The following is a 26,013-nucleotide window of genomic DNA, read 5'->3' as shown; positions in this document are numbered from 1 at the left end:
TAAATTACAATAATTGCATGAATTCCCGGTTTACCAATAATTAAGTAATCTCACATACCTACTGAATAATAAAATTAAAAAATAAAATAACTATATTACAAAATAAATACCAACACCATATAACATACAATGAAATATCATATATGCGATTTTTTATCAATTATTCAAGATATTATAAACAAATCTGATAGATAAGGGTACCAAAGCGTCACGTTAGTAAATAAAACATACGACAAGTGACAAGTAACTTCAATATATTAGTAGAAGTTTATAAATAATTGTATACTATATAAATTTTAATTTTACATATTATATTACAGTGGCTATTACAAATGTTATAATTATTACTTATTCAATTAGGATATAAATAAATAAATTAATTTATTTGATAACTAACTAACCAACTAACGAGACGGTTTATTCAATAAAAAATCTTTACAAAATTCCATTAAAAAGGTCATTTTGATGAATAAAATCTAACTAAGTACCTAAATTTAGAGAATCTTTTTTTAAATTACAAACAAATGAGAGCCATTATCAACAAAATTCTTATGGAAAGTACTAATTGAGTATAACTTTAAGTTAATAAAGAATTCTAACAGAGTGTGAAAGATGTATATTCGAATCAATTTATATAGGCATATTTCTGAGATTTTTCGTAGATATTTAAATATTATATATATTTCGATATTTTCAATGTTTTAAATGTTTCATTCATAATTCTTGTGTTTTATTCTTTAGCCTCTAATAATAAAAAAAAAACATATCATATTACAAGTGGTATTTTTTGCGCTTTTATTTGTGTTTTTACAATATTCAAGTTATCTTTTACCATAAATTGCAAAAGTAACTCTCACTTTTCAAGTTGAATACTTGAATGGTAATTAGACACAAGTAAACACCAACATATATATATAAATTACAATGTATTACGTTGGTCAAGACTGGCACCCGGAAAAGGAAGTCTGAAAGCCAAGCGCTGTCAGCTCTTAAGAACTACCTACACTAAGATATACTTAATACAATTAATTATTGTACAATGTATCCATGTCCAACAATCTTATGACCAATTTCATTATTTGTTTATATATCTATTTACTTTGATGCGATGTTTAACATAAAGATAATCATGCCAGCTTTATTTAAATATATGGATAATTAAACTTTGTTTATTCATCTTGTTTATTAATAACAGAAGCTTAATCATAAAACTGAAAGTCCGTTTACATCCAGTGGCTGAAAGATCTTAAATTTCGTTTAAAAAAACTTTTGGACTCATCAGATAATAGATTTTATACCTTATATAACAACATTTCCCAGACTGTACGGTTTAATTATTTGTCTCAACAATCCAGGTGTGGTTTTTTGCCGCCTTACGAAGAGGTGTTTAAAAAGTTTTTTGTTATACGAGAAATGTATGTAAGGTACTTGCTGAATCAATTAAGTCTGTGCTCTGTGATCAAACACACGTTGAAAAAAACAACATAATATAATGTTACTTGACCCGGGATTCGCACCCCAGACTAACGACTTTATAAGCCGACATGTTATATAAATATAATATATAGTTATTATATGGAGAATATTAGGAGTTAGAGATAATTAATTAATTAATTAATATTTAAATATACGTAATATGAAGAATGCTGCATTTAATTTTTGTTGTTATAGTTATAGTTGACAATTATAATTATCTTCAGTCATTTATCCGTATTGAGGGATATGTCGTTGACTAACATAATAAAGTTTGAGTAAATAATGACCATTATGCGCACGTACTGCATTAGTTCATTTGCCACCATATTCTCATATAGTATATTTTAAATAATCGTATTTTTGTCCCGTTTATTCATATTAGTATACTGCATAGTCTTTTCGTAACTATGAAGCAATTTTGCTTTCACACACTCAAGTAGCAAAACATGATTTATTTAAATTTTTGTTACAATCCACCCAAATCCTGAATGATCTTTGTACCTACCAAATGAAGAATGCTGCTCTACAAAATATCAAAAATATAGTACCATAGTATTGCATATCAAATAACTAATAAATAGTACATTTTCTTATATGAATGAATTTTAAGTGATACGCCATTAATATGTAATTATTTTGCAGAAAGAAGTTTCATAATACTAAATCCATTTATAATAACATGTTTAGTATTATAAAATTTATTACCAATGTCAAGACAATATTCAAAGCCATATTTTTCATCAGGGAAATTACGTTAGAATGACTAGAAATTTCTATCTTGGCTTGATCATAATATCAAGTTTTCCATAATACTCGTACATAGACAAGTATTTGCGGTCCGTTTGAATATCATTTCCTAAGAGAAATTTTCATTTCATCAAGTTTATTGAGGAAAGGTTATTATCTCAACAAGAAAGGAATAATAATTAATAATTATCTGACGATTCAAGTACAAGCATTTATGTTGTTGAATAAATATATAAACAAATTCAAATATGTTCAAAACTTTTATTAGAGCTTCATAATATATAATATTAAATATGCATCGTCAAAAAACAGTATCAACAATAAGAATTTTATTCTTTTAATTTCTTATTATAAACTATTAGAAGTCCAGTGGTGAAGGGTTGAGGTAGACTGTTAAGATCCGTCATAAATTGTGCAAACTCAACTTTGTCAGTCAAACGTATATATTTTCATTGAACCAATACTGCAATGTATAGATAGTGTTTGTTAGTTTTTAAAATTTAGATATACCCTGCCTAATCTAAACCATAGTAGATAAAAGTCAAAAATATTCGTTTATCTATAAAATATCTAAAATTATGCCATTAAAACATACATAATTTTAGATATTTTGTAGATAGAAGAATACTTTTTATCGATTATGGTTTGGTTTAGGCTTAGCTTTGAATTTAAAAAACGTAACCAACGCCATCTGTAATATTATGTATTCTTAATTCAATTAAAACAAATAAGTATGACTGAAAAAGTGTGCACTTTTTTTATCGGATCGTCCATTGCATACCTAAACTATTATGTTTTTTTAGGCAGGGTTTAATTGAATTTTAAAAACTAACAAATACCATTTACACATTGTAGTTTTGGTTCAATTTAAGCAAATACGTTTGACTGACAAAGTTTAGTGTGCACTACTTATGTCGGATCTTAATAACCTACCTCCACGCTTTGCCACTAACTAGAACAGTACTATTTTGTTTAGGTTTTTCTAAAGTTATGGTCCCAGTTACCTTTTGGAAAGTCTTCCAGTAGGACTAAAGGCATTTATTATTATATGGAATCCAAGTTTCATTCATACTTACATACATATAGTCGCCTTTTAGCTAAAAAAATATTTTATTTTCTGATGACCTTCCGCTTAGGATTAATGAAAATACAACACTTATGTTGTAACATTGATTTATTGATTATAACAACCAGCGATAAATAACTTTATTGACTGGGACATTTTTATAAGAAAAAATGTGGAATGCAAACAACATTGACAGACAAAAACTATTAAGGCTACTAAATTAATAATCAAATCATTATAAACATTATTATGTCGTCAAAATTAATAATCAAATCATTATAAACATTATTATGTCGTCAAAATAGATAATATAATAAGCCGTACATAACTAATTTTGGCAAGTTTTTTTCTTGTATTTTTTAATATATATAGGTACATACATTTTTTTTATTTTAATGTGCAAACATTTATTTACAATATCAATACGTTAAGTACTTTGTTAATGAATACTTGACAATGGCGGAATACAGATGTTAAAAAATTAAATATTGTAACAAATTACATACATGAACATTTAGATTCAAATGGTTAGTATTATTTCATATAATCATATGTTCATAGTTTAAACAAATAACAGTATTACCATCTTTTTCTTTACTGATTGTAGTACAAAGTTAAAAAAAATGTATTTTTTGCATAAACTTAATTATAGTATTTTACATTTTTTGAGGAATCAATATTATTGTATTGTACTATAGTTAGAGTAGGTACGATTTGTAATACTGCTCCTGACTATCTATATTGTATAAAAAAACTACGACCGTAACTGTGCCGAAAATTGGATATTTTTTGTTAAAAATATATGAAAATAGTGGTGAAAAAATTGTAGCTAGATAGCTACAATTTAACATCGAATTTTTTTTGTATGTTTTTAATTTTCAATTACATTTCATTTTTGGTAATTACTACACAAAAAAATAGAAATTTCATTAAAAAAAAATTGGGAAAAGTTGAAAAGAAAAATCTTTTTCTTCTTCCCTTACCGATGATCATCTACCACCAGGGCGTTTTTTGCTTTATCTGTCTGCTATCTGGAATCACTAATTGGTGAATCTGTACTCGTATGAAACATCAAAAAGCATGGCTGTCAGTCCCTGACAGGGATTAAATGGTCATATGATACTAAGAATCCTCGAGAGTCAATCATGTGACCTAGAATATGCGACCAAAGTTTCAAACTGAAAAAATGCTTTAAACTATCTCCTGTCATAATTTTTTTTTTGACAGTAGGTACTATATATTTTCTCAAAGTGAGCTTAACTTACAGCGATTACTTTATAAACTCTATCCTGGATAAAACTGCCTAGTTTTTCATAAATTCAAGTATCCAGCATTTAGAAACTATCCCACATTCGATACACTCCTCTATTTTATATGTTTTTTATTTAATTTGTTTAATATTTTAGTGCGTATTCACTGTCTCATGTACTTGCATGTTCTATCAGCCAATCGACTTCCAATCTCTGCCACTGTCCTTAATTTTTTCGATATTATTTCGATGTTTTGTTCATTCATCGATTTTAAATTTAATCCAACTTTGGCAACTGGGCTTTAAATTGGTTTACTAATGCGTTTTTGATGATATCCGCCGTTCAATAAAATTGTGGAGGTTATGCAACAGCAGCATCGGTACTTTGAATGGCAATTGGTTAAATACTATATATAGCCTTGCAGGTATTTAATAAAATTTTGCTTTTTACACACATCAAATTTCTTGAAGGCACTTTTACGATTTAAATCAATTAGCCTTCTGGTATATGTTAATAAAGTGGGTCAATAATTCAGTATATCAATCACTATTTAAATTGATACCAATACAATAATATTTCAACACAAAAATTATCAATTCATTACATCTTTTTTTAAGCATTAATCATATGATTATCTTTCGACAAATGATAATATAAATTATATTAAATTCTACATGTGTTTTTAAGTCGATAACTATTTCAATTGTAACATTTTCAAAACTCTGGTCATTTATTGTAGTATTCGTCATGATAATGGTGTTACAAATGAAATAACTATCGTCTTTAAAAATATCATGTAGAATTTTGCCAAGTAAATGCTGACTCAAACAATAATTTATGATCTTTGTTTGGACAAGACAAACTATTAAAACCAAAATGAAAGTGAGACATATAAAGCATATTTTTGTAGGAATCCTTTCTTGCAATAAATATATTGTGTATTCATTTATGGGTCGAGGCTAGGGATGTCAAAAAAGTGTCGATACTTGGTTTCGTTGATTAACTTTTTGAGATAATAGAACTTAAATATTTCAGTATTAGTGTGCGTCATCATTTTACACGTGTAGCAAAGAGAGGGCAGAAGTTCTGCCAGATGGTGGCCGAAGGCGGATCTCCCTGGTCGGAGATTGGGCTGTCGAAGGTGACCAGGGGGCGAAGCCTCACTAGTAATATAAACACATATTGAAATTTGTAATAATAATTAATATTTTTATAGCATGCACAAAATAAAAAATCTTTGAAAATCTACAGGTTTATCTTATGACATTTTGGTATTAACCATTTATTATGTTTTACGTATCTAATTATTAAATACTGTCTTTTTCTTTGATTTCAGGAAGAAACAATAGACGATGAAGACAATTCTAGAGATAAACGAATGTTGGAAGGAGTAACACAAGCCAAGTGGGGTGCAAAAAATGCTATCCTTGGTTTTGTCTTTGGGGTAATTATATATATTTTTTTTTTAAATTTTAGTATTTTCTGCACCAGTAAAGTAGGTTATTTGCAAAAAAAGTAGTTACCTTTTTATCATTTTTTTTGTTGATAGGTACATGATAATAATGCAAACTAATACAGTTTATGACTATAAAAATATTTAAAGTAAGTAATTACATATAGTACGAAACCACTTTCATTGACACTTTATCGTTGTTATCAACGTCCATTTTTAAAGTAAGTATAACTAATTCAAAACGAGATTCTAATAATGTTGCGTTCTTTGAATATACTTACAGAATTTGGTACAGCCTCAAAGATATATTGTTTATCATTTAAAAAATCTTGGATTGAGTAGGTAATGCGGGTTGATAGCTCTTTTTCGGAATACAATATATTAATTTTTTATTCATATAATACCTAAATAGTTCAATAATAAAGGTCTTTCTTGCCTTATTTCAATATAGATGGAGTTCAGTTTTGGCTACATAAAATATATATTTATAATAAGAATCCCATAAAATTTAATTACATTTTTTTATTTTAAATTAAAATAACATTGAATTCGACGTATATAAATTAATGTAGTTTGAAAATTGATCCTTATTATAAAGTAGGTAGAATTCGCTATTCCATCACTTTCATCTGTATGTATTTATCTATTTATTGCGTAATAAAAAATGGGAATAATTCTGGCCAGACAAAAAATTTGTAATCATTTTAATTATTTTGCACTAAATTTTCATATATAATAATACGACAATGGTTTCAACCGCAATCGATTCAATATAATTTCAGTAATAGGTATATTTCTGAGGCTGTCGCAAATTATCCAAGTCACACTAAATATTAAGAAAATACAAATAAAAGTGTATTTACTATTAGTTAAAATGACAATGAATCAATTTCATGTTTCATTAAATTTTATTTTTGAAATACATAAAGATGGAAATAGTAAAAAAAACTAATTATATCGATAATTTATTATAAAGTCAGAGTAGGAGTGGAGTGTGACACTTTAACTATACAAAATCTTTAATAAATATTCATTGTTTACCTATGCACATACATAATAATACTATTATATAGAGGAGGGGTTCCCAATCTTATTTTCATCAGGAACACATCTATAATAAAAAAAATTGTGGCGGGCACAATAAAGACACATTTATTATATGTAAATGAAATAAATCAATAGGTGTTTTATTTTTATTTGGATTACTCATTTTTGAGCACGTATTGAAAAAAAAATGTCAAGTACAAAAATGTGTACAAACTAAATTTCTTTTATTGTTTTAACTGTTAAATCATGGTGGAAATGCATTGTATTATTAATTTAATTTAAAAAAATGCAAATTTTTATCGTAGGTAATTATTCCACTTTTATTAATTTTCTTCTGAAGCGGACGAAACCGGTCCAGATATAAATTAATAAAAGTGGAATTAGTACGATACAAATTTGCGTTTTAATAAATTTAATTATTAATATAAACTAAATCTAAATCATTGTCTCGCTAGGCGGCAGCACTGTTGATTGCACTATTAAAAATATGATAATAGTTGAATTTTTGTTTTTAAAAACATTATAAAATATAAAAAATATAGTCAGCGGGTGCACGTAAACGTGCTCGTGTACGCACCCGTGCAGGGTTGGGAATTCCTGGTATAAGGTATTCATTAGACATAAACTAATTTGGCATAGAAATATTGGGTTTTATACATTGTAAAAAGAAATAACTATATGGGGTTATTTAAAGTATTTTTATATTCTGAATACTGAGAGTACTCTTTTAATATATAGCAAATCAACCGACTGATCGACACAAAGACCCGACTGGTAATCCAGCTTGACAAACAAAATATTGCCAAGAACAAGCAATACGGAATCGAACCCCCATCCGCAGGAGGAATCGGTGGACTCGGAAACGTCTTCTCATCAATAATCGGACCCAAGCTGCAGCTCTTGGGACCCAAGCTCAATCTGATCACCGGCGCCATCGGAGGTCTGAGCGGCGGAGGCTCTAAGGGAGGATCAAGCTCTTCAGGTTCAGGAAGCGGAGGACTCGGCGGACTCCTGAGCATCTTCACCGGTCTCTCTGGCTCCAGCTCGGGTGGAGGAAACAGCGACAGTGGTAGCCTTACCATTACAGACAGTAGCGATAATAACGATGACGATGATGATGATGACGATAAAGACGATTAAATTACGATGAAAATATCTGATCATTATTACCTCAATATAAACATAACCATGTAACATATCCCATTTCAATTAATTAAATTCATAACACACGGATACTACAAAGCGATGTTAAGTAAAACATTTCCGAATAGCATAATATATGATCATAGATTATTAGCAATCAAGTACCATAGATCGATTAAGTCGAGGTTTACTTAGCATGTAAAGCTTTGTTATTCTATTAAACGTGCCTGTTTCCGACATGCATTCAAAAAATACTTGATTAACAATAATAATTACAAAATTAGTAATATACGAAAGCTTTTTTTAAATCGTTTATTAACCTAATGTTATGATTGTTTAATACGTTTTCGTGAAACTATTACCAAGTTTTCTCTTTAGTAAAAATAATAAAACGAAAGATATAATACGCTTATCGATAATTATTAAAACTTATAATATAACTGTTTATATTGAGGTAATTAATGATTTCAGTAGAACAGAGGTTTATTATGGTATTTTGATGGCTACGGTAAGATAATATGTGTTTTATTTTATTTGTGGCGCTATACTCTGCTTTTTGAACAGAATATAAATAAAGTAGAAAATTGAATCACGGCTCAATTTGATTTTTTAATAAGACACATTATGTAAACTATTGAGCCAACATCTTCTTCTTTCTATTGATTCTTGTGGATAGAGTGACATATTATTTTCAATAAAAAACTGTTTTTTTACTACATAATAATAGCACCAATGGATATCACATAACGATATATTAAATATTTCTGCAATGCACATTTTATATTATTTACACTTCCTATTAATATTATAATATCACAATACAATTACATACTAACATACTATTTATTAAACATTATGCTTTTGTTATAAATAAAATTTTAAATGCAAGATAGTATTATATATATATTTTTTATTACTATTGCAGTCGTGAATGTTTCATTGTGCCATATGAAAATTGACTCAGCACATTTAATATAACTACCGCACAAAAATGTAAAATAAACTAGTTATAAAATCATATGTCACTCTTTCATTAGAATATAGGAAACTGTCAGTGTTAAGTTGTATATAACATTGTTATTCGAAAAAAATGCTCAATATAACGTTGTATCTTAAATCCATTTTATAATTTTACTCATGTATGTGGTTTCAGTGCGTAGTTGACTAGTTAATTATTGTAAATTAGTATAATATTTTTGTAAATAGTTTTGTACATTTTTACTAAATGTAAACATGTGAATACTCTTTTATAATTTTCTAACTTATAGTTAGAAAAATATTTTTAAAAAATCTTCGAGACTACCTTTATAGTATCTACGGTTACCTATTTCCTTTATATTTTCTAAACTGATGCTTTCACTTGTTGTTAGTCTCAAAATTTTGAGAAACTTCATTACTATATTTTCTCTGTGTTTTTTTTTGTAAATCTTTTTATACCAACAAATATGTGGCTTAGTATATTTACAGGTGCATATTTATTTTATGTGATTTATTCCCATGTGGACTGAAATAAATTATTTTGAAAATAAAATGGTTATTGTCTTTTAGTTGAACTCTGTCCTTCTCTGGCTTTGTAGTTATTGATAGAAATTAGCAATAGATTTTTCAAAATTTTCCTGAAAATGGTTTATGGCTACAATACATGTATCTATTTGTAATTATGTAGTAGGTGAATTAATAAGGTGTGCTGTTTGTAAGTAAGCATCAAAATTGGTTTTGCTTTTTGAAACATCTTTCAAGCACAATATTTTTACTTGGTGACATGAATTCTCCACTTAAAACTATTTTTTATATGATTCGCCATACAAAATATTAAATTAAACCCAGATAAATGTATTTAATAAACGAAAATATTTTTTTTTTAATATTTACGTCTAAATAGGTGTAAATAAGTCTATAATTTTTCATCATAAAATAAATTTAAAGATTAATATCTAAAATAAAAACACAATACATAATAGGTATATACTTATTTTAAATAATTTTATAATGATCTGGTTTCATTTTGTTTGCTTCTGTACGACATTCTCAACTGGTGTCCGATTGTCCAATGGTGTTGATCGTTTTTAAATTATGTAGAGTATATACTACATTGTTATATTTTAATTATTACAGTGCATTTTTTACCAAGAATTGACAGTGTTAGTAACACTCAAATAAATATCAAGTTCTAAATTTAACAAAAAAATAATCTTTCCATAGAAAACGACATTATAGTTTTTTTATTGCGATACCCACTATTTTATATATTGTTTTTACTTTATATAAAGACTATAATATAATTTAATTAAAACTATATACCTACATACTTGTCGTAGCGGCCATCTAGGGAACTACGATGCTCTGATCTTTCACGTAAGTATGTCACTATGTTCACGTACATTCTTTTCGCCATGGTATCTACAATTTCGTCGAACTGTAAAAATATTGGTTTGAACAGTTTTTATACATATAAACAGACTTATTATATTTTATATTTATCTTTGAATTGTCTCTAAAGACTTTATTCATTTTTAATTAAAACTTATTAGAGGTTTCAAGCTATTGGCCATGACACAGGATTACATTAAATTAAATATATAATATATTTTTTATTATTCCTACCATATTTTTATTCGAGTTGATTTCTGAAATAAATTTCAAATAAATTAGGATTTTATATATCGGTAGTCAGTCAATTTAAGTCAATTTAAGAGCAAAGAAAAAGATTTCAATTTATTCTAGCAAACAAATTATTTGAGTGACATACACAATATTTTAGTGTCAGTTAACCTTTGTAAATATTGTTTGATTAGTTTGAGAAAAATATGTTATTCATATTCGGTTTAACTGAGATATTCGATATTATAAAGCAAATGGGTTCTTGTGCCATCAGAACGTTTTTTTTTAATTACACTGACTTCCCCATTTACACGGTAGATACGTTCCACGCGATACCGTGTTAAAAAGTATACACTGAAATACTTTAAAAAATCAAAGGTAACAAAAATTATTCACTATGTTTTAACACATTCTGGCCAAGTTGGTCTCCAACATGCATTCAGAGTTGATGGCTTTGCAGCGTGTTATTTCGAAATCGTGTAAAAAGGGAATTCAGTGTATATCAAAAAATGTCTCATTTTGTTTTGTTCTGATTGGTAGTAATACTTTTAATTTTCCCATTAATATAAGAATATATTTTTAAATAAATGAAGACATTTATAAGGGTACATTTCTCAGCAAATTGTACCAACCCCTCGGTATAAAAATGGCTTTCCGTGCACATTGAACAGTGTAAATTACACACCATGCGAGTGTGTCAGGCTTAAGACATTTGTAGTACACAGAAAGATCTGCCCTTTTGCCACGTTTAATAATAATATATTTAAAAATTATTATGGAAAGAAACTTTATAGGAAAAATGCAGATGAACCTGGCATTATATTTGATCATGACGCAGGGTTATTAATAATATACAGTTTTTATAATATCATGTGATTTTTTTCACTGTTTGAACATAACAAAGCATAATACCTACCCCGTTTACACGTGCATGGATTTACTGCTGACAGTACGTAGTATCGCGGCCATAACAATAAAATTACGTGTAAACATGTATTGTTGTGGAAGTCGCAAGATTGCATGCATGAATTAAATAAGTTCAGAAGCTTCTGAATTTTCATGCGAAAGTTTTTGTTCAATATCTGCATCTGCACAGTAGAACGATAGTGGCGAACCTACCGGACAAAAAATAAACTACACCGCGCAGACTCATTTTTGAGTTTAACCAATTTTTACGACTGTTAAATAGTACCATAAAATGACAACATTGCGTCTCGCTTACTTTTGAAGAATGAGATTGGCGAGACAGTGAGCACTTTTACGTGTAAACAATTATTATCACGACAGTTTAAAATACTCACTATTTGTGCAAGTAAATCCATGCATCTGTACAGGTGCTACAAGATGTATGTATATATTATATCCCAAAAATTCTATATATAACGGGGCCCTAATCTCATGTACATAATATGCAATTAGTAGGACTAGGGTTCCATGAATAAATAACATCCAATTCAGAGAGATCTACCATTCTCTGAATGTCCTTGGGCACCTATCACTTGTGGTGTTTATACACGACACCTGGCGTTGTCACTATATACTTTCAAATAATACATCTAGTTAGTTCGTTAATAAAATTCCGATTTCAGTATAATACTAAGGTAACTTTAAAATTGTTTTAATCCAGCACTTAAATCGGTACGTATAATCGGTTTGTAATATTTTATTTCTAATAATACCGCCTTGGAAACAGTGGCGTAGCTAAAAATACTGATCCCCTACTGGCCATACTGCAGCAATCACGCAAGAGCCTCTCTCTCTCCAGATTTATACTCAAATAAACAATTAACCTCCAAGATTCTAATTTTATTTATATTTCAAATAAATGATTGATACAAAGATTCAAAAACCGATTTGAACAAAAGCCTAAAAAGACAATATACACTTTACCAAATGATTCTATTATCAAGACACGCAATTTAATGTTCACTAAGTATATTTGGATAAACTTTCAGTAAAAGTTTGTTATTGAATAGTTTTAAAGAAAGTGCGCATTTTGCGATGCCTCTTTACGACGATATTCATATTCTACGATGATTTTTTAGTATTAATCTATTATCATCAAAAGGACTATACTTTAAAATTCAATACAATAGGAGAAAGATTAGATTTAATTGTCGTTAAATACACTTTTATAACGGATTAAATGAGCTGTGTATTTTACAAAACCTCGATTTATATCTACAATATCCTCATAAACTCAATATAATATATGAAGCCATTGTATTCGAATAAAAGAGCCTTTGTATTATGTTTATGAACGCCCCGAGTTAATGAGTCAACGCATACTTTCGCGTTATACATTAGAACATTAAACTGGCTGCGGTAATAAAAACAAGTGTATCGGCGGCTTGAGAATATAGCAGCTGACGGAAAAGTGTACCGGACACGCGTCGACTCATTAGCTCTGGGGCGTTCATAACCACAATACAAAGGTCCTTTTATTCGAATACAAATGCCTCCTATATTATATCGAGCGCGACACCGGTGTCCCATCTGAAATGGGCCTTATTGTATTTATCCGCCCTAGTAGAGTAACTAAAAAATCGAACACACTTTCAAATATTTTCTAGATTGTCTTATTACGTGCATTTATAATATAATTACTTACTTAATTTGTTTCATAAACAAATAACTATCAATTGCTCAACATGCCGTGACCGGTTTAAAATTATTTCTTGAATTGGTGTGATAGGCCACGCGCACATAATAAATACGTATTGTGGGTGGTACAGGTCGAGTTAGTCTACAAGTCAGATAGTAATACTACCAGTGATTTAATAACTGCAGGGCATATTTCACAGTAAGAATTAAAGAAGGGGAGTCTGGGTAATGGGATCAGTAATTTTTTTAAATTCATGATAAATCACAAATTTAAGGCATTCAAAATGTAACATACAAAACAAAAAAGTAAGTGTTAATACTATCGACCAAGGGTACTTGATGGAATTTGAATTTAAATTTGTTATTTAAGTTAGAGGTAACTGTATTCGTTGTCAGTGTATTTTGTGCCTTTTGGTGAGTACATACACATAGTGCCTGAAGATACCAAAACGTCGCAATAAGATTGTTTTGTCAAATATCCGTTTTTATCGAAATCGACCTTTTAATACAGAATCATCTTTTAGATACAAATGGACCAGAACCACCCTTTTCTTTAAATTACTTTGTAATGAATACAGCATTCGTATACTGTAAAAATAACAATTTAAATTCCTCCATGTATTTAAATATAGGATAATGAATTTTTTTTTCGTCTCTTGAACATTTGACATTTGGTCTATTCGACAAACCAATCTACAGCGACGAAAAAGCGAAACCATGGTCGCAAAAACGACTCAAATGGAAAAGTACAAAACATAAATCCATTAGAAAAAGTATGTGTAAGCTGTATTTAAACCAAAGAATAGCGTTAAGCGTCGGCTAATTTACCCGCACAAACCAGTTTGTATCGGGAAGCTCGTATGTATGGACGGGAAAACTGAAGCTCGCGCAAACCGAAAAGTGCTGTAAAAGCTTATACCGCGCAGGCAAGTCGCTATAATATGAAAATAAATACAAAAATCGAGAATCATCAAAAACTACATACCTAGCAGTACACCGTGTGAGCAAAGTAGACCTCATTAAAACTAGGTATATATAAAACAACGTCCAACTAAACTCAGTAACGCAAGTGAATTATATCACTATGTGATTGAAAATAGTTATTAGGATAGGTAATATTATAATCGGTTCTCACTCACAATGACTAGCTGTAGACTTTCCTACGTACCGTCTCGCATACTTCGCGGCATAGACGATCCATACAACCGTTATAGGAAATGCTATATACAACGTGTAGTTACCAAAAGGTATAGCTATCGGCTAGTGGTAATTTTACATAAATACTTATCAAGTGTTATGGCTGGAGGTTGGTGAATTCAATAATCAATTTTCGGTCTAAAACGCTTTATATTTTATAGATTAATACAGACAGCGTACAGCTTACATTTTTTCCTATAAATTATCAATGTTATTTAGAATTAAAATTAAACGACTCACCCCAGTATGGGACAAGGTTCCACTGACTTCATTTACTGAGTTTTAATTTCTCGTATCGCAGGACCAGGTAAAATGTTTGTTACACGCCCAATACCCAACTTGCTTTTCCCTCCACCACCCGCCACGTCTCCACACCCGTTATGCAGGCGTATACCGTGGCGTAACGAACGTTGGGTGCTCTTCAAATTTGTGTCGAAAGTGTCCCAGGAGCTACTTCCCAAGAGTGTGCGTGATCCCTACTTCGATATAATGTATTACGGGTATTGACCGAGAATTATCTCGATGAGAAAAAACCTTCTCGCTCGCCGTAAAATGCGGAAAACTTTTTAAAAGCTGAGAAATTTTCCATTGTAGATACCAAGTCGCAATAGCCAACCGGTCCAACTGAGGGTTGGACTGACTTGAGAAGCTCTTCCCTTTCAACCGACATATGGGGACACTAATACCTAGGACCTAATACCCAACTGTAAAAAAATTTAATACCTACTATTTCAATAAAACGTAATATATAATATTATTAATATGTGTCTACGTTGCAGCCAAATTCATGTTATAAGACCCTCAAAAACTTGTTTCAGCCAAATAAAGCGGAGTCAATTTAGTTAATTTAAAAGGTATAATAATAATATTTTTGTAAAATATTATCGTATAGGTATGCGCTAAATGAAATAATTATATTTTTACCTGAAAGTCAGTGTATCATCCATCCAAAGATAACAGTTTCATGAAAATGCATTTTTTTTGCCGCTCGGTGTCTATGCACTTTCGGTTTTTTAATTTTCGAAATTTCAGGTTTCTATAATGAATATGCTGAAAAGGTGAAATCAAACATACAAAATTACTAATTAATTCATTTTATGCACAATCGTATATATGATACACTGGTTCTTAGGTTCAGATATAGGTTTTGGCTCTTGCAAAGAAGTTTTTCCCTTACTTCACCCCACCTCTCGAGTCCAGATTTAATGTTGTCAATTAAATTCTAGTCATTTTGTTGCCATGTCGTAGGTCGTGCAATGGCCTCAATAGTACTTACTTACATTATCGTTGCATTATATTCAACCACAATCTAAACAGTAGCGTACCCTAAGGGGGGACAAGTTATATTATGAAAGTATTGCAACCATTGTAATTAATTCTGAATTCAAGATGAACTATGATAAAAATATATGTCATAGTATAACGCCACAGCACGAATCGCCTACTTACATTGAATTAAATTATAATAGATAGCAAAATATTATTTTTTCTTTGATAATAATGATTTCGAAAATTTTCCAATGGAACGTATTAAAGAAAAACCTTTTTTTACATTCCTACAGAGCTTTTATTATGCGAACACAAAGCTGAAGAAAATAATTCTAATGATTATTATAATTCGAGGGCTTAGTGTCAAACAACACTATCTACAAAAGTGCAACTTTACAGGAGAGCCAAAAATCGTTATTTTAGATTCTTGTAACTCAACAAAGGAAATGTTTATTTAAAACCTAATGTTAATATTTTATAATTTATTGTGTAGTGTACATTTATCTTGCTTGTGATGATGTTAAAATTTATAGGGATAGTTTTAAAAAAATATGAAAACAAGGTTAACTTATGTAGTTAGCGTTAAACTTTACTGACGATTTAATAAGAAATTAAAAAAGATTGACATAACGTTGTTTGACTATCATGTAGCCGTAAATGTAAAATAACGTTATCTCAAAAAAAAAAAAAAAAAAACACTCTTTTGTAGATAACATTGTCTGACTTTAAGCACTCGAATTAACCGTGTCATATTGCGGGTACATGTCTATAGCCAGCTTCACACTTGTGAATTGGGATTTATTTTCCAGAGTTGCAATGAGACTAAAATATCTCAGATAAGTGTTAAATCAGTTTTGTTATATAATGAACTATTATTATGTATATGATCAATCACTGACAATAATTGCAATAGTACAAAAGCACAGCATGTCACAATTTTCTTTATTATTTATAAACAGTGCGTACAATAAGTTTGTATTTCTCCTCTGTTATAGTGGATTTTAGTAACTCTTTGTTTCGTATTGTAAACAACGACAACTATGGCCGAGCGGATAATATTTCCACCTATAATGTCATGGTTTTCGGGTCTGGCTACTTTCAATGTATGTTTGTAGCAAAACAATACTCGTGAAAACAAAAACCTCCATTCTATGGTCCATCATAATACGATTTTCATATGATTAGACGTTAAAAAAAACGTTCAAATACTTGTAATAATAAGTTTCTTTTATTCTACTGCGTTCAACGCATCTGGTGCGTTGCCTATCAGGTGGTCATTATGTATAATTACCATGTTATTTAAATGTGGTAATTAAATGTTAATTAAAAGGTCCGCAGTGAATGGGTTGACCCACTCATTGGATTGATTGGATTTGGTAACATCGGAAAGGTATTAAAATTATTCTTTTATCATTACGCCACTGGCTAAAACATGTTCATTAAAGATGACACGGCAGACCTTCGATGTTTAGGCTAATTTCTCCATACCACGCTATCAACAAAGCCTTTTAAAACCTATTGTTTGTAGAATTCACAATACCAGTAATTAAAGCAGAAAGCGACAGTAAACAACCAGCTCCAACTGATCGACCAATCACATTAAGTTATTAAACTGCAATTTGTACAACAGGTTCATCGCTTTATTCAAATAATGTTTTAGTGATTTTACTGCCGAGGATTGGCAAATGATAGCGTCGTTTCGAAATTGAGCGAGCATTAGAAAACAATATTAGAAAATAAAATATCTCTAAGGTATTTGCCGTAAGTATTGCTCAAGTTTTAATTATTTTTATTATTGTAATTGCTAGTTCCGATTTCATTAGGCAAGTGTCACCAAGTTCTGGTTGACCGTGATGACCAGATTCCATGTCATTTTAATGATACTAGTGTTGTACAATAGTCTGTGTAATAAATAGATATCGACACAACATCTTCGCAAATCTTTTTTCCATAATAATTGAGTGTGAGCTTTCCCTCACTGTCGTTTACTATTTTTATTATTTATACGTTTGAGGGTTGTAACCCACTCAGTAAACCAAACGTTGACATTTCTATTTCATTGCATCGCAACATGGGATCGCAATACCGGTATTTCAAAACCGGTATTCAATTGTTTATCGATACCAAAATACCGGTTTCAAAAATCCAAAATACCGGTATTTTCGGTATTAAGAAATCACACACGTATACGTTTTCAAAAATGAATTTAATGTTATTTTTTCATTACTTACTACTATATTGTATATTACTAAATTTAGTGTATAAGTTTAATGTTGTCAAAATACAAAATATATCGAGTGAAACCAACAAAAATTAAACAACATTAAAACAAAATCTCTCAAATATACTTATAGAATAGTCGCGAATTAACATATTTCTAAAAACAAAACATTCATGGCAAATGTATTCTATAACATACTATTGATCCAACGTTGATAAGTACATCAAACAAACGTTAAATTTCAGAACGATTTTTCTGTACTCGAACTTTTTTAAAAATTACCAGTTCTACATATAATAAATATACATACAATAAATGTAGGTAGGTTCTTCAGCTTGCTATAGAATAGTATGTTAAATAGATTTTAATAGTTGTATTTATTGATAATTACTTATTTGTTTCTAATACCGGTATTAATACCGCTATTCAATAAGAAATACCAAAATACATATTATATTCATTCAGTAGTGCAACCCCTAATAGCAACATGTTACCGAAAAATTATGTCAAAAAAGTATCAGCACTTTTGCTTAGTAGCGAATCATTCGATACTTTTCCATGTTAGGAATATTTAAATGCTAATTGACGATGACAATGCATTAACATTTTTGCAATATTTCAACAATTTATTTTCAATGATATAATATAACGTATTTTTTGTTCATTGTTCGCCAATAAATATGTATAATAATAACGTAAATAATATATTGATCAACAAATACTTACACTGTTTTGAAAATAATAATTTGACGGTATGTAGTTGTTTTGAGTATATTATGTTTTAAAAACATTCAACTCCCACAGATAAAGTAACACAAACTGTTTTTAATGCAAAACGCAGTAAATATTTATGTACAGTGAAATTAGGTGAGATTAGATTACTTAGATCAATGCTATTATCATTTTTTTCCATCTTGTTTTTTGCCCCAAACATGATATGATAGTATGATTATTGTTTTTCTAGAAAATATTACATTTTTATAATATTAAACTTGTAAGTTTTCTTCCGATATGACGGCCTTATACACAATATTGAAGTCAGTACATAGCATTATTTTTTGTCATTTATTTTAAGTATGCAAATTTAATTATCTACTTGAGAGTGCCCGCACAGACACCGTCAATTTACTGTGGCGTGAATTAATAAAAAGTGGCGCCCAAGACCAAGGCTTTGTTGATCTATATAATATAAAATTATTTAGCGAGTATGACTGGCATTTTGATTTTAAAATATTGTTTATCCCACATTGAATCAAAAATAAATCAAAATAACAATAGCAATGATCCATATTATTTCTTGTATATTCTTAATTAAAACATATTTTCAACATAATATTATGCACCTAGGTAAATGTAAAGTGATTCTAAAATAAGATCGAAGAATAATATTTAGGGTATTTTTATGGAGCTAAGCTTTAGACTTTATGAGAAATCGGTTAATATGCCATATTACACTTTTTTTTATTTAGATTTTTAAAAATTTTTGTCGCAATTTTCTTCTCAGCGTTTAGGTCTGCGAGGAAGGGAAATACAGTATGTGGATTCCTAGTTTCACCCGTCATTTCCACGAGTGTATTTCAGAATTTTCTTCATTATTTTTCTCATCTGACTATACTCAACTACAAATTTTTTTCGGATCTGTTCATTCATACGTGATCTCTGAGAATGAATATGAGTGTCATTATTTTAGGCTTCGCAATACATATTTATTTTTTAATGTGTCTACTCTAGATTCGACACAATCTTCAATCTCGATTTACTCAGAACAAAAAAAATCCCACTTAGAGGTGATGTTTAATTGTTAATTTTAATAATATCGAAACATTATTATTGTAAGATAGTTTTTTCAGTTGAGTTTAAATATAAACTTCTTTGTTATATTATTAAAATCGCAAGATTTATTAACTGTTTGAAATTATCCAATTATTAACACAGGTGTAAGTATTTTCATTGTTGACTAGATTTTTCGATAGTTTATTGCAGTATTGCATACTAATTACTTTACACACAAAGTAGGAAACGTAAAGCAAGTATTCGTTTTTGTAATTAAAATGTAATATTACTCACTAATCTTTCACACCGATTTCCGTATATCTTACAACCAATGTTTTCTAACAGGAACTCTCTTACTGAGACTTTCTTCCTCTTTTAATATATTAGAAATCTTCTAATAGTAATTTATAAAAACAAAACTCTATTACCAGCATTTAAATCACACATATTTTATTAATGCAACATATTATAACAGAACATTAAAAATACTATAAATAATTAATTTATGGTGCAGTTTAGATGACACAATTCTTAAAGATTGTGTTATTAAAATATTTTTTTGTGATAAGTGATAAAAATTAGAAATGCATAATAAACTCATTGATTTGAATAAACAAGAATAGTAAATTAAACAATAATTATTTTCTCTTTTGAATAACATCAATATATTCAATATCATTTAAAAGAATATTGACTAAATTAATAAATATGAATATATCACTTGAAATATTATTAAAGTCATATAAGAAAACTCAATAAATTATCTGGTATATTTTAGGAATGAGTACCAATTAAAATTTAGGTATAAAAATATAATTTTATCAAACGTTCCAGGTATCTTCAATGGGGATGAAACGAGTGTTCTAATAATAAATTCAATCCCCGGACCCGTTAAAAATATTTACAGCACTTTCCTCATAATATATTAAATATATTATATTATATCAACTCAAAATCATTTTTTTAAGTTACGTACTGGTAAAAAATACAAATTGTCAATTCAAGATGTTGACAAGACGATATGAAAAAAATGGTTTCGGAATATTCAAAAAAAAGTGTTATATAAAAGAGTTATCACTGAAAATACATGGATTGAGTATACCATTTTTTTTAAATATAAAAAATAACGTTCTCCTGAAATGTATTATAATATACATTGTCACAATATAGACAATAATAATTTATATATTTTACTATATCTCATCGAAAGATTGCATTCTGACATATTCGTACGTTCTTTTGTAACTCATGTTAAATTCAATCGTTATTTTAGTCGATTTTCTATCTTTTCATAAATCCATAGTTACACACATATATACTATATTATATTACATATTATATAAATTATGGTGTATATTTTTATCAGATAAAACTAATAGGAGTAGTAAAAAATAACAATGCCCATAAAATAGAATAAAAAATGTCTTCGGCGATCTAATGTCCGCGAAGAAAACCATTATCGACAATATCGACTACATTGATTGAAAATACAAATGAATACTCAATATGCTTCCAGTAGCAAGAGTAAAGTTTAAAAAAAAACTAAACTGATACTTAAGTACATCATAATGGAGTTCCATGCTGATATCAATCAGTATATTATTGACTATCAAGGTTATCCGTTGCTACATTTTCTTATGCCCTTCACGTTTTAAGATTTATAATTAATTAATTAATCATTGTATTTATTTACCATGCCCTATGGATTAGTTTGTTTATATATTATTCGAACGATTCGTCAAAGACTTGAATTCCAAGAATTGCCATTGGTGAACATCTTATGCTTTTATTTTCATCACTTTTGATTTGGAATTCGGGATTTGGGATTATTGACCTGGGAATCTAAATATCGGTAAAAATATATGAAATTTTGCAAAACAAAACATTATAACACGATTAAAAGGGAAATGTTTGTACGTCAAATAAAACGTTTAATCTTCATCATCAGCTGTGGTCGATGTCACCGTTGGATGAAGGTCTCCCCTATCTGCTTTAAATCTTCTCAGCCTCTAGTCCTTGTGGATTAGTTAGATTAGTTCTATTACGGGTGTACATAACTTTATGAGTTCGTCAATCCAGCTGGTTTCAGAGTAACCCTGCAGTCATTTAATGCCCGTTTGGTACCCACTATCTGATTGCATTTGTTTGGTGTTTTTCCACACGCCGAAATGCATATCCAGCTCATTCCCATTTCATCAGGTTTATGACCTCTATGATATCATATACTCTTATATCCTTCCTTATCCATTGGTTTCTGTCGTAGTCTATCTACGCCATGCCCAATATACAGCTTTCTGTACCTCGTTTTACTACTAGTAGTGTTTGTTATTTCTCTTACAGTAAGGGTCATATTAAAGACCCAAAAGACCTCCAGTGCATGATATAGAAGCTTGCAAACAGAAATTGCGAAGTGGATTTAAAGATCTCTCGAAGTCAAAAGTAATAATAAATCCCCTTCAATGATACTCAAATTAAGGGGGTCAACAACTACGTCTATCATGGCAACACATGTCAATTTGACGGAGGTATGTATGACGAGATTGCTCGAAAAACAAAACTGGCATGGTACGCATTTGGGCAACTAACTAGTGTCTTAAAAAGTTCCCCCCGATTATGCGTACGGCGTAAAATATTCAACCAATAAATATGTTCTACTAGTGCTCACGCATGTTCATAAAAAACTTTTGATAATTAATTAACATTTTTTCCGATACCTAACTATTTTATTTAAAACTTGCGATTTGAGTAATTGTAATCTCGGAATTATAGATTCAAAAATTGATCGGGATGCTATCATCCTGGGATTTGGAATTTAGAGATTGAAGTTTCTAGCCTTGTAATGTCTTTTTTTCAATATAACCGGTTTATATTTTTATATATTTCATGTATATTGTATTTATTAACATATAAACCTGATTTTTCAGGCTAATTATCATTTTAACTCCTCTTAACGATTCGATGCTGACATTTGTCACTCCTTGTATACTATATTAATATACTTTATTTGATATTAAAGTTGTAAGAAATTCACTCATCCTTTTCAATTCTTATTATGGAGCAAATCACACTTTTAAATTTAATGTTCGATAACTTACTTATACAAGCATGACTTCTTTGTAGTGATTGTAAATTAAACCAGTAGTAATAGCTATGTAATGTTGTGTATAACCTGCTTAAAATATATAATCATTAATATAATTTTACTGTAAAACGTTAATTGTTAATAATCTCATTGGATTCCGTATCTTGAAACAAGGACTCTGTGTCAAGAGACAGAAATTGTCACATAATATCTTTATATAAGTTACTAGCTAACCCGGCAAACGTTGTTTTGCCATATAAATTATTTCTAGTGAATATTTTGGTTGTTAAATAAAAAATAACGAATGTATCGTAAGTGTGTGGGGATGGGATATATGACAGAAAGAGGAATATAGCGCTGTAGACGATGACCGCCGATAAAAACAAAAAAACATCAACCATTCATTTTCTCAATTCAAAATGAGTAATGATGTTCATAATGAATGAATTACCTGTGACAGGATCTCGTTGTTTAATGTTTATGCAATATCCGTCTTGTCCCTTCCAGAAAATTAGCGGATATTGGAGAGCGTCGTATGAACGGTGTGTGTCAGCGATGAACTCCAGATTATTGTTTCTTCTTCGAATCACGATTTCTCGCGTCGATGTGCGGTCGCCAACCATGATTCCAGCAATGTCGTCAACAACAGGCGGATTGAATCGACGTACGTGCTCTCCAGCTGGTGTTTTATCAGGATTGATGACAATAGTGTGATTGTCACTTTGCAATTCGTGCATGTGTGCTTTGAAGAATTTCAATAATTCATTGTGCTCATTCAACAGGGCGTCCAGTTCGCCGACGATGCGCCTGGCATTAGGCGAATTGAGGCTATTGTAGCCGCAACGTGCATCCATATGATTGATGTCCTCACCGCCCATGAAGTAGATTTGTAAAAATTTATGTGGTTTGTTTGACATTGGCAGCAATGAGCCTACTTTGTGGTATACTTGGCCTTTGATTTTGAACGTAGAATGGAATTGTTGACCATTTGCCGCAGTATTGTGAACTATTTCTGTTGCTCCGAACGAAGTCATTTGGAAGCATGAATTGAATGTGCGAATGGAATTCAGGAACAGGTTTGAATCTGGAACCGTGCCGATGAGCAAACCGTTCAATGGTTCTGGTGGTATCTCAATGTCTGCTAGTTGCACTTTTCCTGATGTGCAACACATACCGGCTGACTCATGTTTTAATTTGAGCGCATGACAATGGGGACATTCTTTGTCCATAGCACCAATCAGTACTTTCGGATGAGCGGAATATTCAATATATGGCTCGTACTCGAATGCGAGACGAAGGAACGAAGCGGATGTAAATTTTCGATGTACTTGTTGGCGTTGTCGGCCATTTTCTCTGCGTGTGTTAACTACGAAGCGACGCGCTTGGCTCCGTTCCAATTGTCGTTGTTGATTTCGTTCAGCTCGTGCCTCTTGTGATTGGGATGCATGCAATTGCGACATGCTTAACACGCACGTTTTTGTTATCTTGTTTGATTTGTTCGTCTGTTCTTTCTGCTCTAATATTTCGCATGTTTGTTGCTTTATTCGTTCGAAGGCCCAAATGGCCCCCCTTGCGTCTTGCTGGCATTGTGCACTGTAATACACGCACATAAAAATAGATAAATTAAAATAAATCGTACAAAATTTTGCACGCACTGCGTTGTGATATGCCGAATGAAATGTCAAAATGACGCGACGCTTCTCTTGAATTCTTCTCGGACGTAGCGCCATCTGTCATTCAACAACATAAATAATTTCGTTCTGTTTGAAATACGAACGACGGATAAATTTGTTCATACAAAAATAATAAAAACGCGTATAAAAAATGGGAGGCTAGGGATAGGAAAGTGAAAATTTGGGGTTATAGGTATTTTTTTATGTCAAATAATAAAAAAAATACAAAAAAAAAATTGTCAAAAAAATAAAAGAAAATTTTTCTGGATAGAGATACCCTAATCATTTAGCGGTATGAAATATACTTGTTGACCTATTCTCATACCTAAAAAATATACATAAAAAAATCATAAAAATCGGTCGAGCCATTTCGGAGGAGTTCGACCACAAACATCGTGACACGAGATTTTTATATATATAGAGATAATGTTTTTTTTATATATCCCATGAATGTTGGCAAATTGTCACCGACAAAACTTTATAGTTTGAATAAACAATACAATAGTAAATTATCCTAGGAACTCATGAAAGTCCACTCAATTTTAAAATAAAAATTTTAATTCGGAAAATGAAATAACGGGTTACAAAAACAACTCCATTAAATACCCGTGTCTGACGAATGAGGTTTTTCCGGATCCGGAACCGTTTTCCCTAAAATACTATAATCAATGATCACTAATAATTATCGTAGTAGGTTTTATTTTACATTACAACGTTTTTTTATTAGCTCATATTCTTATTTGTCCGGTTGTTATTTATCCAGTACAAATCTTGCAATCGATTTTTAACTAACTTTCCGACTAGCTAAACAATTGAAACCTTTATAAAATATCAGAACACGATGCCAATGCATTCTTTTAATACTTTCAGCCATCTTTAAGTAGAATTGAATTCATTTTCAGTTAATTCTGCTTTGCATAAAAAGTTATTTCGGAAGAAATCCGAAATCCAATCCACTATTATTGGTTGCTAAGTGGGTGGTCCTAGCAACAAAACGTGCGTTATTATGGAAATAAAAATTACATTTCAGTATTCTATATTTTTTGTTTGTTTTTTATTTACTTCATATCAAGTACAAGTTTGAGCAAATTGATAATAATTCAACAGAAAATTTAAAAACGTTGTATATAAAAAGTTATTTTTATTTTGTAATTATTTATGGTAAGAGGTTTGGGATCCTTGAACGAATTTAATTTTAAATGTGTATGTGTACAATAATCGACTAATATTATTAGAGAGTGATATTATTGGTAAATTTCTGAAAAACTTAATCTTTTTGTTCATTTAGTTATTTAGTAGATAGTTAAATATATATTAGGTATGTTTGTGAATTACACAATCAACACTCAAATGGCTACTTACTACCTTAAACATTTTCTAAATTATTTTGGTTATAATATAACTGTGTTTT

At 29.9% G+C, this 26,013-nt stretch overlaps 1 protein-coding gene across 3 annotated transcripts in view; it reads left to right on the top strand.

Moving 5' to 3' along the window:
- The window catches only part of LOC147065567 (uncharacterized), a 97,748-nt gene that overhangs the window by 68,488 nt on the left and 3,247 nt on the right, over positions 1–26,013 (top strand). For 2 of the 3 annotated variants that reach the window (XM_085956664.1, XM_085956665.1), the window contains 2 exons: positions 5,876–5,983; positions 7,778–9,704. In XM_085956664.1, coding sequence (XP_085812790.1) covers positions 5,876–5,983; positions 7,778–8,179 — 510 coding nt within the window. In that variant the 3' untranslated portion in view covers positions 8,180–9,704. Of the gene's footprint in view, positions 1–5,875; positions 5,984–7,777; positions 9,705–26,013 lie in introns of those variants that run through there. The other variant, XM_085956666.1, reaches the window with a different exon arrangement.

The sequence above is a fragment of the Rhyacophila brunnea genome, unplaced genomic scaffold (assembly GCF_057557595.1).
Source record: "Rhyacophila brunnea isolate RB1 unplaced genomic scaffold, BYU_Rbru_1.0 scaffold_6, whole genome shotgun sequence".
In the NCBI taxonomy this organism is placed as follows: domain Eukaryota; kingdom Metazoa; phylum Arthropoda; class Insecta; order Trichoptera; family Rhyacophilidae; genus Rhyacophila; species Rhyacophila brunnea.
The sequence above is the reverse complement of the archived record's forward strand: the minus strand, read 5'-3'. Positions and strand labels throughout refer to the sequence as shown.